The 12,746-nt window shown below is 47.1% G+C and overlaps 1 protein-coding gene across 1 annotated transcript; it reads right to left on the bottom strand.

Annotated features, from left to right (window-relative positions):
- Positions 1–662: 662 nt before the first annotated feature.
- On the bottom strand, positions 663–12,362 carry LOC306916237 (protein phosphatase 1H-like; the record flags this gene model as incomplete). Its single annotated transcript, XM_079494051.1, has 10 exons — positions 663–816; positions 1,305–1,456; positions 1,847–1,954; positions 2,290–2,353; positions 2,977–3,095; positions 3,481–3,565; positions 3,839–3,951; positions 6,695–7,117; positions 9,137–9,332; positions 12,115–12,362. The coding sequence occupies 10 exons, from the start codon at positions 12,360–12,362 to the stop codon at positions 663–665; spliced, it is 1,662 nt and encodes a 553-aa protein (XP_079350177.1).
- Positions 12,363–12,746: the final 384 nt, after the last annotated feature.

Below are 12,746 nucleotides of genomic sequence, written 5' to 3'. Positions count from 1 at the left end.
GAAACTATTGGAAATTTGTCACATTTTGTCACATAGTTTTGTTGTGTTACTTTTTTTAAGACGAGCACGTAGATCGTTCAAATAGCCAAAGTATACAGTAGGGGTTAAAGTAGTTAAAATATTCGGGGGCCCCTCAGCCCCCGAATCCCCCCCCCCCCCCCCCTGACCCCACTTTGAGAACCACTGCCTTATGAGTCCAACAAAGGACTTAAAAGGACAGACCGAATGAGAGAGAGAGAGAATGGGGCGATCATTCCGAAATGTAGTAATAAAAAAAGAAGTGCTTGGCTTCCAGTGGCACTGGTTTCAGCGTCCTACTGTACAGTACGTGTATCCCAAGGCCCCCCCCATACGGTTGAGCGGAGTCCCCCAGGGCTTTGTGCTAGTGTATTTTCTGTCTTCGGTTATTGTGAGGGGAAAGCTTTCGTAGGAAAACAGCCGATTGACAAGATTGTCGATCTGCTATTTTACTGCAAGACCCCCTTCCCCCCACGATATGGGATGCTGGGGGTTAAGCGGTCACGGTCCAAAGGCCCTGGTGGCGGTCCCACCGAGGCCCTGGTGGCGGTCCCACCGTGGCCCTGGTGGCGGTCCCACCGTGGCCCTGGTGGCGGTCCCACCGACACCGTGCCCCGTCCCTCGAGGCTGCTGCTTGGCGCCGCTCAGGGCTGCCGGGTGGCGGTCCCGTACATCAGCGGTATGACGAAGACGGTGATGTCGTCTCCGGAGCCCAGCCGGTCGTTGGTGATCCTCCAGCCTCGGTCCCTCAGCACGCCGCGCGCCCTCATCACCAGCTCCTGGGCCGCCATGGTGTACCTGGAGGGACGAGAAAGTGCCCAGGTCTGCTGCCACTCTTCGTTCTTTTACATCGCTAAACTAAAACACGCTTCTGTTTGCCGCTGCCTTTGTTTGAGGTGTTTTATTGTTACTAGAGTTCACACCTGCGCCGCACTGCCGATCCGACCAATTGTGTCTGAGTCATAGTGTCAGGCTTTGCCAGAGTACCCGTTGTGCAATTTAGGCATTTAGCAGACGCTCTTAATCCAGAGCGAATTACGGTACTCATCTGATTCTGTCTGTCCCTTTTGTGCCCATACCGGTATATGGAGATGTCTGTATCTGTCAGTCCATGTCCCTTTAATGAGGTCCTTGATGTGTATGGCATGCCCATATAAAAAGTGTCTGGGGTGTAACCTAAAAGCTTGAGTAGTCTTTAAAATGACCCCAAACATGTTTGAAATGTAAATATCCCTTTAAATAGCTTTCCGATGGTGAAACGAAGCATCTAGTGTGCAGTACAGTACCTATGGAGGTCGTCGGGGTCGCAGTTTGCCAGGAAGCTGGTGACACATTCCGCCACTTCCTGGTTGGACAGGACGTCCCAGAGGCCGTCCGTCCCCATCACCAGGACATCGTCAGCTCCGTGCTCATAGTCTGTCAGGTTGTACACCCTCACCTGGGGGACACACGACGACCAGGGGGGTAACCGTACACTAACTGCATCGATTTTAATTCCACCAATCCAAGCATATTGATATGTAAAATAGCAACATATCGTATCGTTTGATTTTGTATCATATCGTTGTGCAACGCAGATAATCGTTATTGAATTGTTTTGCAATTCGTCACCTTACAGGATTACTGCCATTAAAAAGTATTCCAAGTAGGGCGTTAAATTACTAAAAAAACAGAGAGATAAGAGGTTATGACGATATGAAGTACTTTTACAATTGTGTTGCTACGTTTACTTCTTCCAGTGCTGGTCTCACCTGTACTGTAGCAATTGAGTTGTTTCAAATGTAAAGTTCAATATAAATAAAATATAATAATAATAATTGGTATTGACCTCGGGGCAGCAGGACAGGAAGGGCTTGATGTAGATGTTGGAGTCGTGGACTTTGAGGTCGTGGTCTCCGAGGCCCCGCGTCACCCCGATGGTCGCCAACACCCGCGCCTGAAAACAATTAGATGAAAGAGGCGTGAGGGAGAAAGTGTTCTGTGTTAGAGTAGCTTTGACGTGTTTGTCCAAGTGTGTGGCAAAAAATAAATAAAAACAGACACACCTTTTCCTGCTGCAAGCAGCCGTGTGCTCGTGCTTGTGCGTGTGTGCGTGTGTGTGCGCGCCTGTTATACAGTGGTATATAATATACCACACAGTTCAGAGAAAGACTACTAACCTACTCCTGGGTTTGTGGCAGAAAGGCACTGACACAGCATATATGCGCGGCTGCGCGCGCGCACACACGCACACACACACACACACACACACACACACACACCGAGACTCACCTTCTTCCCTTCACCGTATATCAGAGGAAACTTTAGATCGTCATCTTCAATGGTCTTATAAGCCCTGGGAGGGAACACACACACAATCATAATAATAATAGTAGTAGTGGAGATAAGTATTCTGTGACTACTTGAAAGGTAAATGCAATCTGAGCAGTCTATAAACGGTTTTAATCATGTTAAATGCAGACTGACCAGTCTATAAAAGGTTTTAATCATGTTAAATGCAGACTGACCAGTCTATAAAAGGTTTTAAACATGTTAAATGCATACTGACCAGTCTATACAAGGTTTTAATCATGTTAAATGCAGACTGACCAGTCTATAAAATGTTTTAATCATGTTAAATTCAGTCTGAGCAGTCTATAAAAGGTTTTAATCATGTTAAATGCAGACTGACCAGTCTATAAAATGTTTTAATCATGTTAAATACAGACTGAGCAGTCTATAAAAGGTTTTTATCATGTTAAATGCAGTCTGAGCAGTCTATACAAGGTTTTAATCATGTTAAATGCAGACTGACTAGTCTATAAAAGGTTTTAATCATGTTAAATGCAGACTGACTAGTCTATAAAAGGTTTTAATCATGTTAAATGCAGACTGACTAGTCTATAAAAGGTTTTACTCATGTTAAATGCAGACTGACCAGTCTATAAAAGGTTTTAATCATGTTAAATGCAGACTGACCAGCCATCCATGGTGAAGTCTCGGTACAGCATCCTCTTGCCCACCTCCTTCCTCTGCACCCTCCGGGGGAACTCCAGGTGAGTAAACTCATTTCCCAACAGGTGGGGCTGCATGTAGCCCTGTAGGACACACACACACACACACACACACACACACACACACACACACACACACACACACACACAAAACACTTTTTGTTTTAATCAAAAAAGGATCACTTACCCTACCTTTAAAACCTTTTCAAAAAAAGTCATTTCTTTGTGATACCGATAAATAGGGATTGAAAGTGTACTAGCTCCATAGACCCAAGCCAGAACAAACATCGATTGATTGATCATTAAAATATACATGCTCTGAAAAGTGTGTGTGTGTGTGTGTGTGTGTGTGTGTGTGTGTGTGTGTGTGTGTGTGTGTGTGTGTGTGTGTGTGTGTGTGCGTGCGTGCGTGCGCGTGCGTGCGTGCGTGTGCGTGTGTGTGTGTGTTTTAACGATCTGTGGTTCTCACCAGGAACTGGAGTCGCTGTCGTTCCGATTCGGGCGTGAACTCTGCAGACACGGGAATGATGTCGTTGTTCCTAATGATGATAGCCCTGGAGGGCAGGGTACGGAGACACACACACACACACAGTCACACACACACACACACACACACACACACACACACACACACACACACAAACACACACGCAACATTGCTTTATACATATTTCACTCAATGCATCAGGAAACACTTTTAACAGGTCATCTGGAAAAAGGTTAAGAATGATGTAATAATAAAGTTAAAACATAACAGTATATGAGTATGCAGTATGCACACACATGCACACGTACAATACACATCTAAATCAGACAGACGCACACACCTGCTGTCTCCTGCGTTCCCCACGTAGAGTTTTCCCAGCAGGTAGACCACAGTCAGAGCGGTACAGCCTCCTGTGATGTTGTACATCCGCTTCTCTCTCTCTATCTGGGCGTCCTGGGAGCAGAAGGGAGGCGGAAGGGCACATAAATGGAGTTCTTCCGATACCAACCCCAGTATCGGAAAAGCTGGCGATTTCTTTTACTTGTCATTTACTTTTATGGATACGATTAAGCATTGTAAACCCCGTTTCTAAATAGGCTATACATGTTTGCATGTTATTACAGTGTGTGTCTGCACTGGCATTGCACACGTGCAATCAAATGCGCTTGCATGTGTGTGTGCGTGCACATGTCTTATGGGGCGAGCCTAGAATGCTGGCATCGGCGAGTATGTCAGCCTATGCCATTCTGATACCATGTCATTTATCACATTATTATTATTTATTGTATAATTATTTATTGTATTATTTATTATTTTCAACCGATACGCAAGTAATGGGAATCGGTATCGGGGACATTTCTAGGAATACATTCATGAAATAATGTCAGAATTTCCAGCTAGCTTTGCTAGAGAGAACAAAACTCACTTGTGGCAATTCACCTCGACTCAATGACTTTCACGCAGCAGATACGATTAGCCAAGGGTAGATTGATCCGAGTTATCGATCTACCCTTATCTAATCTTGTGAAAGCCATTGAGTGAAGGTGAATCGCGGATTGCCGATTGATCTATCGACAGTCAGACAGACAGACAGACATATACAGTATTTATATATATCGTGTCCGTCGTGTGGAAACCCGATGTCCAAAACTGTTACTTTTCAGGATTCAAATTGGAACGTAGCTGCTACATTTGATGTTGACACTGTAGTAAGTAGGGCATTAATTTAATTTAAAAAAAATGGAGATAAGAGGTTTCTGCCCGTCGGCCCGGGACCCATTACATCGAAAACCTATTTACATCACTGCCAACAGCAATGATATATACAATACAACACAATGCAGATCAATTGGACGATGAAGTTGAGATGATGATGGTCAGAGCCATAGGAACAGTTCTGGCCCAGCTGTTCAGTAAAACAGAAGGATGGCACAAGATGCTCAGTCCCTCCTGAAACCAAGGACAAGGTGGTTGCACCGCCACCTCCCACCACATGGGGGCTAAACAGGTGCTTGTGGGTCATGAATAATGCAGTCGGTGGATGCTGTCCAGGAGAGATCCTCATTGGACGCAGAGGCATGGAGGGAGTCAGTTTACACGCTGACTTTGTCTCTTTATCTTGTTAAATCTTCCAACAGGGGGTCCAGCTTCATCTCTCTTTCAGCTATGCAGTCAGCCTCAAAATAATTTGGGGACCCCACCCTGGAGGGTCCTGACCCCCAGTTTGGGAACGACGTCACTTGTATCAAACATAATTGTCAGCAGTGTCTGGAATGTTCCTTTTTTACTCTGTCTGCTGCACTGCCCCATCTAGCGGAGTCAGGTTAGCACACAGGTGGGGTGTCCTGATCCTTTAATGAAACACACTGGGCTTTATGTTTCCTCCCTTTCTCACCCACTTTCTCACCCACCTCCTAAAATATGACTAAAACTTGATGGAATTCTCTTCAAAAGAGTATGACTAAATCTATATCAATCTAATGTCAAAATTCAACACCGTCTCTCACCATGTCTTTGAATGCATTCTATATGGCTCCCACCAGCAGACTGTTAATTGAATCATTGTCTCCACCAGGCCGAAGGCTTGGGGAGAGAGTATGTTTTGCACTCCGTCCGTCCGTCCGTCTGTCCGTCCGTCCGTCCGTGTGTCCGTCCGTGTGTCCGTCCGTCCGTCTGTGAACAGCTAATCTCTGGCACCGTTGGCTTGATCGCAGCCATACTCTGCACACACACTCCCTGAATGCCAGAGCTGAACCTCTGCCCCAAAGTTTTCACATTGGCCTGTTATAGCGCCACCAGGAGGCCGCTTTGTGCAAAACAAATGTTTTGACAGTACACCTACAGATTTTGTCCAAACATTACGCAAATTGGTACACAGTCTCTCTAGAGCCATTCAACGAAACGGGTCTTTCAGATTTTTCAGACTCCATCCTGATTGGCTAAGATTGGCTTCCAAAGTTTGCAGGAGTGCTCCGTTTCAAACAAAATGCTGCAAATCATGAACACATGGTGTGATTTCCGTGAAATTTAGCACGCACATTCCCACTAGGTCGAGGAAGAAATGCCACTTGAATATTTTCAACTCAGCCTCATGGTGGCGCTATAACTGGCCGATTTGTGTTTTTACCTATAACTGCACCGATCTGTGTAAAACCATGTATGCACACTCCCTAGAGGCCAAGGAAATACCTTTGCCTGGAATTTTCCCACCTGCTCTTTATAGCGCCACCAGGAGGCCGACATATGTAAAACACATTTTCTAATATTACTCCTTCAGATTTTATCCAAAATTCACGCAAATCGGTACACATGCTCTCCATAGTCATGTGATTTGTTTGATTTCTCATAATTATCCATCCTGATTGGCTTCTAAAGTTTTCAGGAGTAGCCCGTTTTGTACAAATCGCCACAACTCCTCAACGCAGCGTCCGATTGCGGTGAAACTGTGCATGCCTATTCCCACTACTAAGCTGAGGAAGAAATGCCACTTGACACACACACACACACACACACACACACACACACACACACACACACACACACACACACACACACACACACACACACGTTTATATTACTCCTAAACATTTTGCCAAACATCACACACAATCCTATCCTCCTGGTGGACACCTGTGCCCAGAAGGGCACTTTTTCTAGTTACATATATTATTAATGAACAACATTCACGTCATCTCACCATGTCTTTGAAGGCGTTCTCTATGGCTCCCACCACCAGACTCTGGTGCTGCACCTTCTTCTCCATGAAGAGGCGCAGGGGAGGAGCCTGCTGCTGCTGGGGAGGAGGGGTCGAGCCCTGCGGGGTGGGGCCAGGGGGCCCCGGGGCACCGGCGGCCCCTCTCAGTGAGGCGGCGCGCGTCAGCCGAGGGCCAGTCGACGACGGGTAAGGGGGCGGCGCGGGCCCGTCCGGGAGCTGGGGGGACCCGTCCTCGCCCAGGATAGTGGGGGGCGGCGCGGATTGGTTGTGGAGCAGGTCGATGACGGCCTGCAGCTGGCAGGCGATGTGGTGCTGCAGGAGGCGGGAGGCGACCACCGCCGCCCCTGAGCCCGCGTGGCCGTCGAATAACCCCCAGTAGTGGAACGTCAGACCCTCCGAGTGCAGCTGGAGAAAGAGAGAGACCTTTATTGATCTCACAGGGAACATTCAGGCGTCCGGCGACATACCAAAGCCTACACAGGTTGTGCAGTCGACGCGCTGTGATTCGCCAGTCGCTGTTATTGACAGCCTAAACCTAACCCTAACCATAACCTTAACCTCAGTAAACTTAACTTGCCCGGGGGCGTGGTTATAAGCACAACCCGTGTAGGAATTAGTATGTAGCGCCGGAGACAGCACAGCAGTAATAGACTAATCCACAGAGGGGTGCAGCCATTACTGAGATGTACCCATTAAGCTTATAAAACTCTTCTGGGTGTCCCTGGCACAAAACATTTTAAGATGGCGACCGCGGCCAAATATATAGGGGGTCACTTGACACGAAAACGTTTGAGAAGTTTGAGAACTACTGATTTAGAAGGCCTTTGTATAATCGGTCTCAGGTCTTAATGGGTTAAACAGAACCAGTTGTGATGTAGTGACTGATAGAAAAACACAGAACTTCTCATGACAAAGCAGCATTTATACTGTAAGACTCTTGAGGAGACACAACACCATGACTCATCTCTGTCCAGTAGCGTGTAGCCAACCACAGAGGTCAAACCACAGAGGTCAAACCCAATCCCCATGCAGTGATGTTATGTGCTCACCTATGATCTCTCTCTCTCTCTCTCTCTCTCTCTCTCTCTCTCTCTCTCTCTCTCTCACTCTGCAGCAGCTAGTGCTCACAGGGACAAGTCAAGCACATTGCACCTCTACTTCATTGGCTACAGATTCAGCACAGAAATGGGTGCCGGCTCACCACCTATAAATTAAACAATCAGATCTTATCGGATCGTCGGGCACAGTCTCCCTCTTTGTCTTTATTTACCCAGGGTAGGTATGCCAAGCTGAGCACGACTCCAGTGCTCTTTTTCAGCAACGCCCATGCTTCACACTCACACACAGATTCAAACCTGGGAGCTGACGAGTACAACCACAGTCTTAACGTGCCGGGACCCAATTGTGGGTCGCGGGCCGATTTTTGTGGGTCGCGAGTGAATATTACCCTACTTTTTCATACATTTAAAATAAATTCAAACAATTTCTTCCAAATAATTTCATTAATTATTATTTTTAACAATCACAATAAATTCCAGAAATTACACAATGTCAATTTGTAGAGTGTTGTGAGCTTGTAGAGCTCAACAACACAAATTGTGGAATTTCTGGAACTTAGGCCTTAGGCCAGTGCACCCTCACAGGAGAGCATGCTGCATGCTCCAGGGCTTTAAAGTCAATATCCAAATATAGATTGTTTTAACCATGTCGCAAAATGTAACGATATACACTGTATAGATGGTACCCAGTGCACCCTGCATATAGGCAGCATGATAACAAATCCATGCATGGTTGGTGGTCATAACCAGTGTTGGGCAGTAACAAGTTACTAGTTAATATATTACTGTAATATTATTACTTTACCCAGTAACGAGTAGTGTAAGGTATTACTCTGCCAAAACAGTAATATTATACTATATATACTCGGGATTTGTTGGCTACCGTTTGAAAATTGGTGACTCTTCTTCTTCTTATTATTATTCAAAACAATTAGAGTTCTAATTCAGTTCTAAAAGAAGCTAGCCTCGGAAACCCAGACGTTTTTATTTCCAGGGAGAAAAAAAGGTCTGGGGCCGAGTCCACTCCAATTCGGCATACAGTAGCGCAAACGTCGCTCACTCTCTGCTGATTTCTGATCGTCTGCACTCCTCTCTCTCTGTCGCTCTAATTCATTCTCATGTCCAGCAGCTGTGCCTAGTTTCTCCCGGCGGAACCTGCCGGGAGCTGCCTAAGCCATAAGACTTCCAGTCTAAAAATAAGCTGACTAAACAGATTCTGTTGTTGTAGGATTGTAATGAATCCAAGTACGGTAATAAGTAATATAATATTACTTTTCTTTTAAGGAGTAATATGTAATAAGTCACATATTACTCTTGAATGATACTGCCCAACACTGGTCATCATAACTAACATACTGCACGGTACCTCTCCTGTCATGCTGCTCTCCATGCGGAGCCCCCCGCCGTCTCCGTTGGGCAGCGAGTTGCGTCTCTTGGCGGTGGGGGTCCCGCTGGGGGTGGAGCAGGGCGGGGGGCAGTAGCTCATGGGTCTCCGGCGGGCCACCACCACCTCACAGCACGCCTGGTCCTCGTTCACCATGCTCTTCCCCGCGTTGATCACCCTGCACAGGGAGGGATCAGCAGAGGTTATTTAAAGTTTGACATTTTTCATACATTTTATTTGCCGTGCGAGGCATTGTGAGAATAGCCAATCTACACGTATGTGTGACACTGTCTATTATGTCCACATATCTGTGTGTGTGTGTGTGTGTGCGTGCGTGCGTGCGTGCGTGCGTGCGTGCGTGCGTGCGTGCGTGCGTGCGTGCGTGCGTGCGTGCGTGCGTGCGTGCGTGCGTGCGTGCGTGCGTGCGGCTGTGTGACACACGGATGGACGGACGGACCCAGACAGTTGGAACACGTTGAAGGAAGAAGATGAAACATTTGTGAATGTGCAAGCGGCAGTGTGCGGGTATATCTTTTATTGTTGATTTCGGCTACCGTTTGTCGCCGCTTTTAAACATATGTGGGACTTTTTCACTAACTTTTGAAATTTGAAAGGCTTGCACAGCAGCTATTTTGGGGGAGGGAGTATAATCGTGAAGATCTGACGAGTAGATCTGCTACATTTGATACTTTTGTGTGACGCTGTGGTATGATCAAGTAGGGCGTTAATTTACAACAACAACAACAAGTTAGAATATGGAGATCAGAGGTTTCTGCCCGACAGCAACGAAATGCCTTCTAAGAGTTTTCTGAAAAACGTATGTTGTATATGTTGTACTGTATGTTGTAGGTAAAATCTAAAATGACACAGATGCTATCCCGGTCTTAATTAACGTGTTCATACGTTTTCGATCTGGGAACCCATTGCCAAACAAAATACGTTTTATTTTTGTTTTTTCCCCCTGAATCTGTCTTGAGAGATTAATATGTTTGTTGAGTCCAATGTGCTGCTCCAGACCATAGCAGAGAACAGGGCTAATTAACTGGTCTAATGGCGACTGTAATTACAGATTCATGTAATTAAATGTAACTCTATCGTCTTGTTTACACGATCAGAACGAAGTGAAACATGTCATGTCATGTATGGCATTTCTCAGGTTCTGGATGCGTGTCCATTCAGGTTTCACATGAAGGTTCTCAGAACCCTAATGTGGGCCCTGCTCAGGAGATGCAACCAACCCTGAGAACTTAGAAAGAACTTGCACTTTCACGCCCACAGACTTTCTTTTAGATTAGCCATTTCCACTTTTTCCCTACTTTCTTTTCACTCTATTTACCACCTACAGTGGCAAATAGCCTAACAACATCTAGCCTGGCCCAGCCTGTGTGGTTTCTGGTCTAGAGGGGCGGGTGCCGGTCGAAAACAGGTGGTTTTCCTGTGAGGTTATTGGCTACCGTCTCCAGACGCTTTGTCATATTTAGTGGTATTATCAGCTCTTATCATCATACATCATCATGAATCATCTCATACTGGCCATTGACCAATCAGAATGCCTGTTGCCTGTGATTGGTTAGCTTATTTAGCAATTTATGTCATATTTAGCGGAATTCTGAGTCTGACGTAATTTCTCCGTTCACGGTCAATGGCAAAACTTGAGACGGGTGGGGACAAAAGCTGTTTATAGAAGGGGCTAGTGCCGCTTAAATATCACACCTGTCTGTGTGAGGGGTGCTCTTATCATCGTACATCATCATACATCATTGTGCGTGCGCGTGTGCGTGCGTGCGTGCGTGCGTGCGTGCGTGCATGTGTGCGTGCGTGCGTGCGTGCGTGCGTGAGAGACCAATATCTACAGTAGTAAGTTGACTGGAGCGGTTGTAACATATTGACCATGGGTGGGAACCGAATCAGGGCGGAACACATTCATTCATTCATCCCTATACCAGAAGCGTAGCCACTAGCCACCATAGACAAAAGGTAAAATATATATAGCCTAATAAGCCTATCTATGTCTCCTGGCATTTGAGATTGATTAAACTGAAGGTTTGAACTACTGTATTATAGACATACTGTAAGTGCAAGCCCAGTCATCTCATGCTGTAGACAGTGGTTCTCAACCTGTGGGTTAGGGTCATTTTGTGGGGGACTTTCAAGACTTTATTTCTAAACGCCCCTCAAAAAAAGGAAAAAGAAAAGACCATTACTGCATCAAAAGTAATCAACGAACAGTGCTCTCAAATCATCATTCTCTCTATGATGGAAGAGATGCTTTTGGGGGGAAATAAAATAGCTGCGTAAAACGATGACCTCATCCACCAGTGCTGGCTGGGTGGCAGATGATGCTAGCCAGCTCTGCACTGCATACACATGATGAGCGGAGCGTCAACAACCGCACAAGAACAAAGCCATAAGGCACACAGACACACAGGACGCTTTTGAATTATAGATAGAGGAGTTCTAACAGACAGATGGATTATAAGGCTATTCTTGTCAACATCTGCAGAATGCAATGCCTATGCTACAGTCCAATTTTGAGCTATATGATATTCTAGTACAGACTGTACACTGTCTATAGCCTAGTTTATAGGCAACCGAGCCGAGCACACAAAAGAACAGGAATTCAGTCACTGTACTGAATCACATACAATGTAGGCCCCTAAGGCCCTAGCATATAAGACTGTATACTGGCATGCATGGAGAAACAGGAAACCATAAATAGAATAAAATTAGCATATGCATTGCACACACGCACGCACGCGCGCGCGCGCACACACACACACACACACAGTATAACAACAAGATGGCATGTGGGCCTTTTCCCTTTTGTGCCTGTGAATCACATTTATTTTAGAATTTGGTACCAAGACAGGCTGAGACAAGCAACCCATGTAGCCTGCAGACCCCCGGTGAGGATGGAGGCTTCGCGGGCAGCAGACTAGCAGACAGAGCTCTATACTTACTCTGCGTAGCCGGTGGCCCAGGGTAATCTCCTGCTCTCCTTCAGGATGAGGATGGGCCGCGCCGCGTGGTCCGCGGAGCACTCCACCTCGTCCGGCGACAGCCCGAGGAACACGGGTCTGCTGTAGGGGAACCGGAGCGGCGGGCCCGCCGAGCCCACGCCACCGTTCCCGGAGGAGGAGGGTCCGCCGCTGCCGCCCGCGATCCCGCCCATGAAGCTGGCCACGGCGGACTTGACCCGCGTCAGCATGTTGGCACTGCGCGGAGGAGCGTCTGTGGAGGAGGAGGACCGGTGATGGTTCGGGTGGTTTGCTGCTGCGGCCGCAGAGCCGCCTCCTCCTCCTCCTCCTCCTCCACCGCGGCTCCCTTTCCCCGAATTCCCCCCCAGCTCGTCGGCCCTGGTGGCGGCGCGTTTAGATGCAACTGGAAGCGGAGGAGAGGAGAGAGAGAGGAGAAGGGAAGGAGGGAAGGTAGGAGGAATAAAGGAGAGTATGTATGGCGGGTGGATGTGGATCCAATCCCCCCCCGGTTGGTCACTGTCGTTTCATCCGATCCGACAGATCATCCACCTAAACTCAGAGCTGCCAACCCCCCTGGATTCTGCAGGAGTCTCCTTGATTTCAACCACATCTCC

The sequence above is a fragment of the Electrona antarctica genome, assembly GCF_951216825.1.
Source record: "Electrona antarctica genome assembly, chromosome: 23".
Classification (NCBI taxonomy): domain Eukaryota; kingdom Metazoa; phylum Chordata; class Actinopteri; order Myctophiformes; family Myctophidae; genus Electrona; species Electrona antarctica.
Note: the sequence above shows the minus strand (reverse complement) of the source record. Positions and strands in the feature narration are given on the sequence as shown.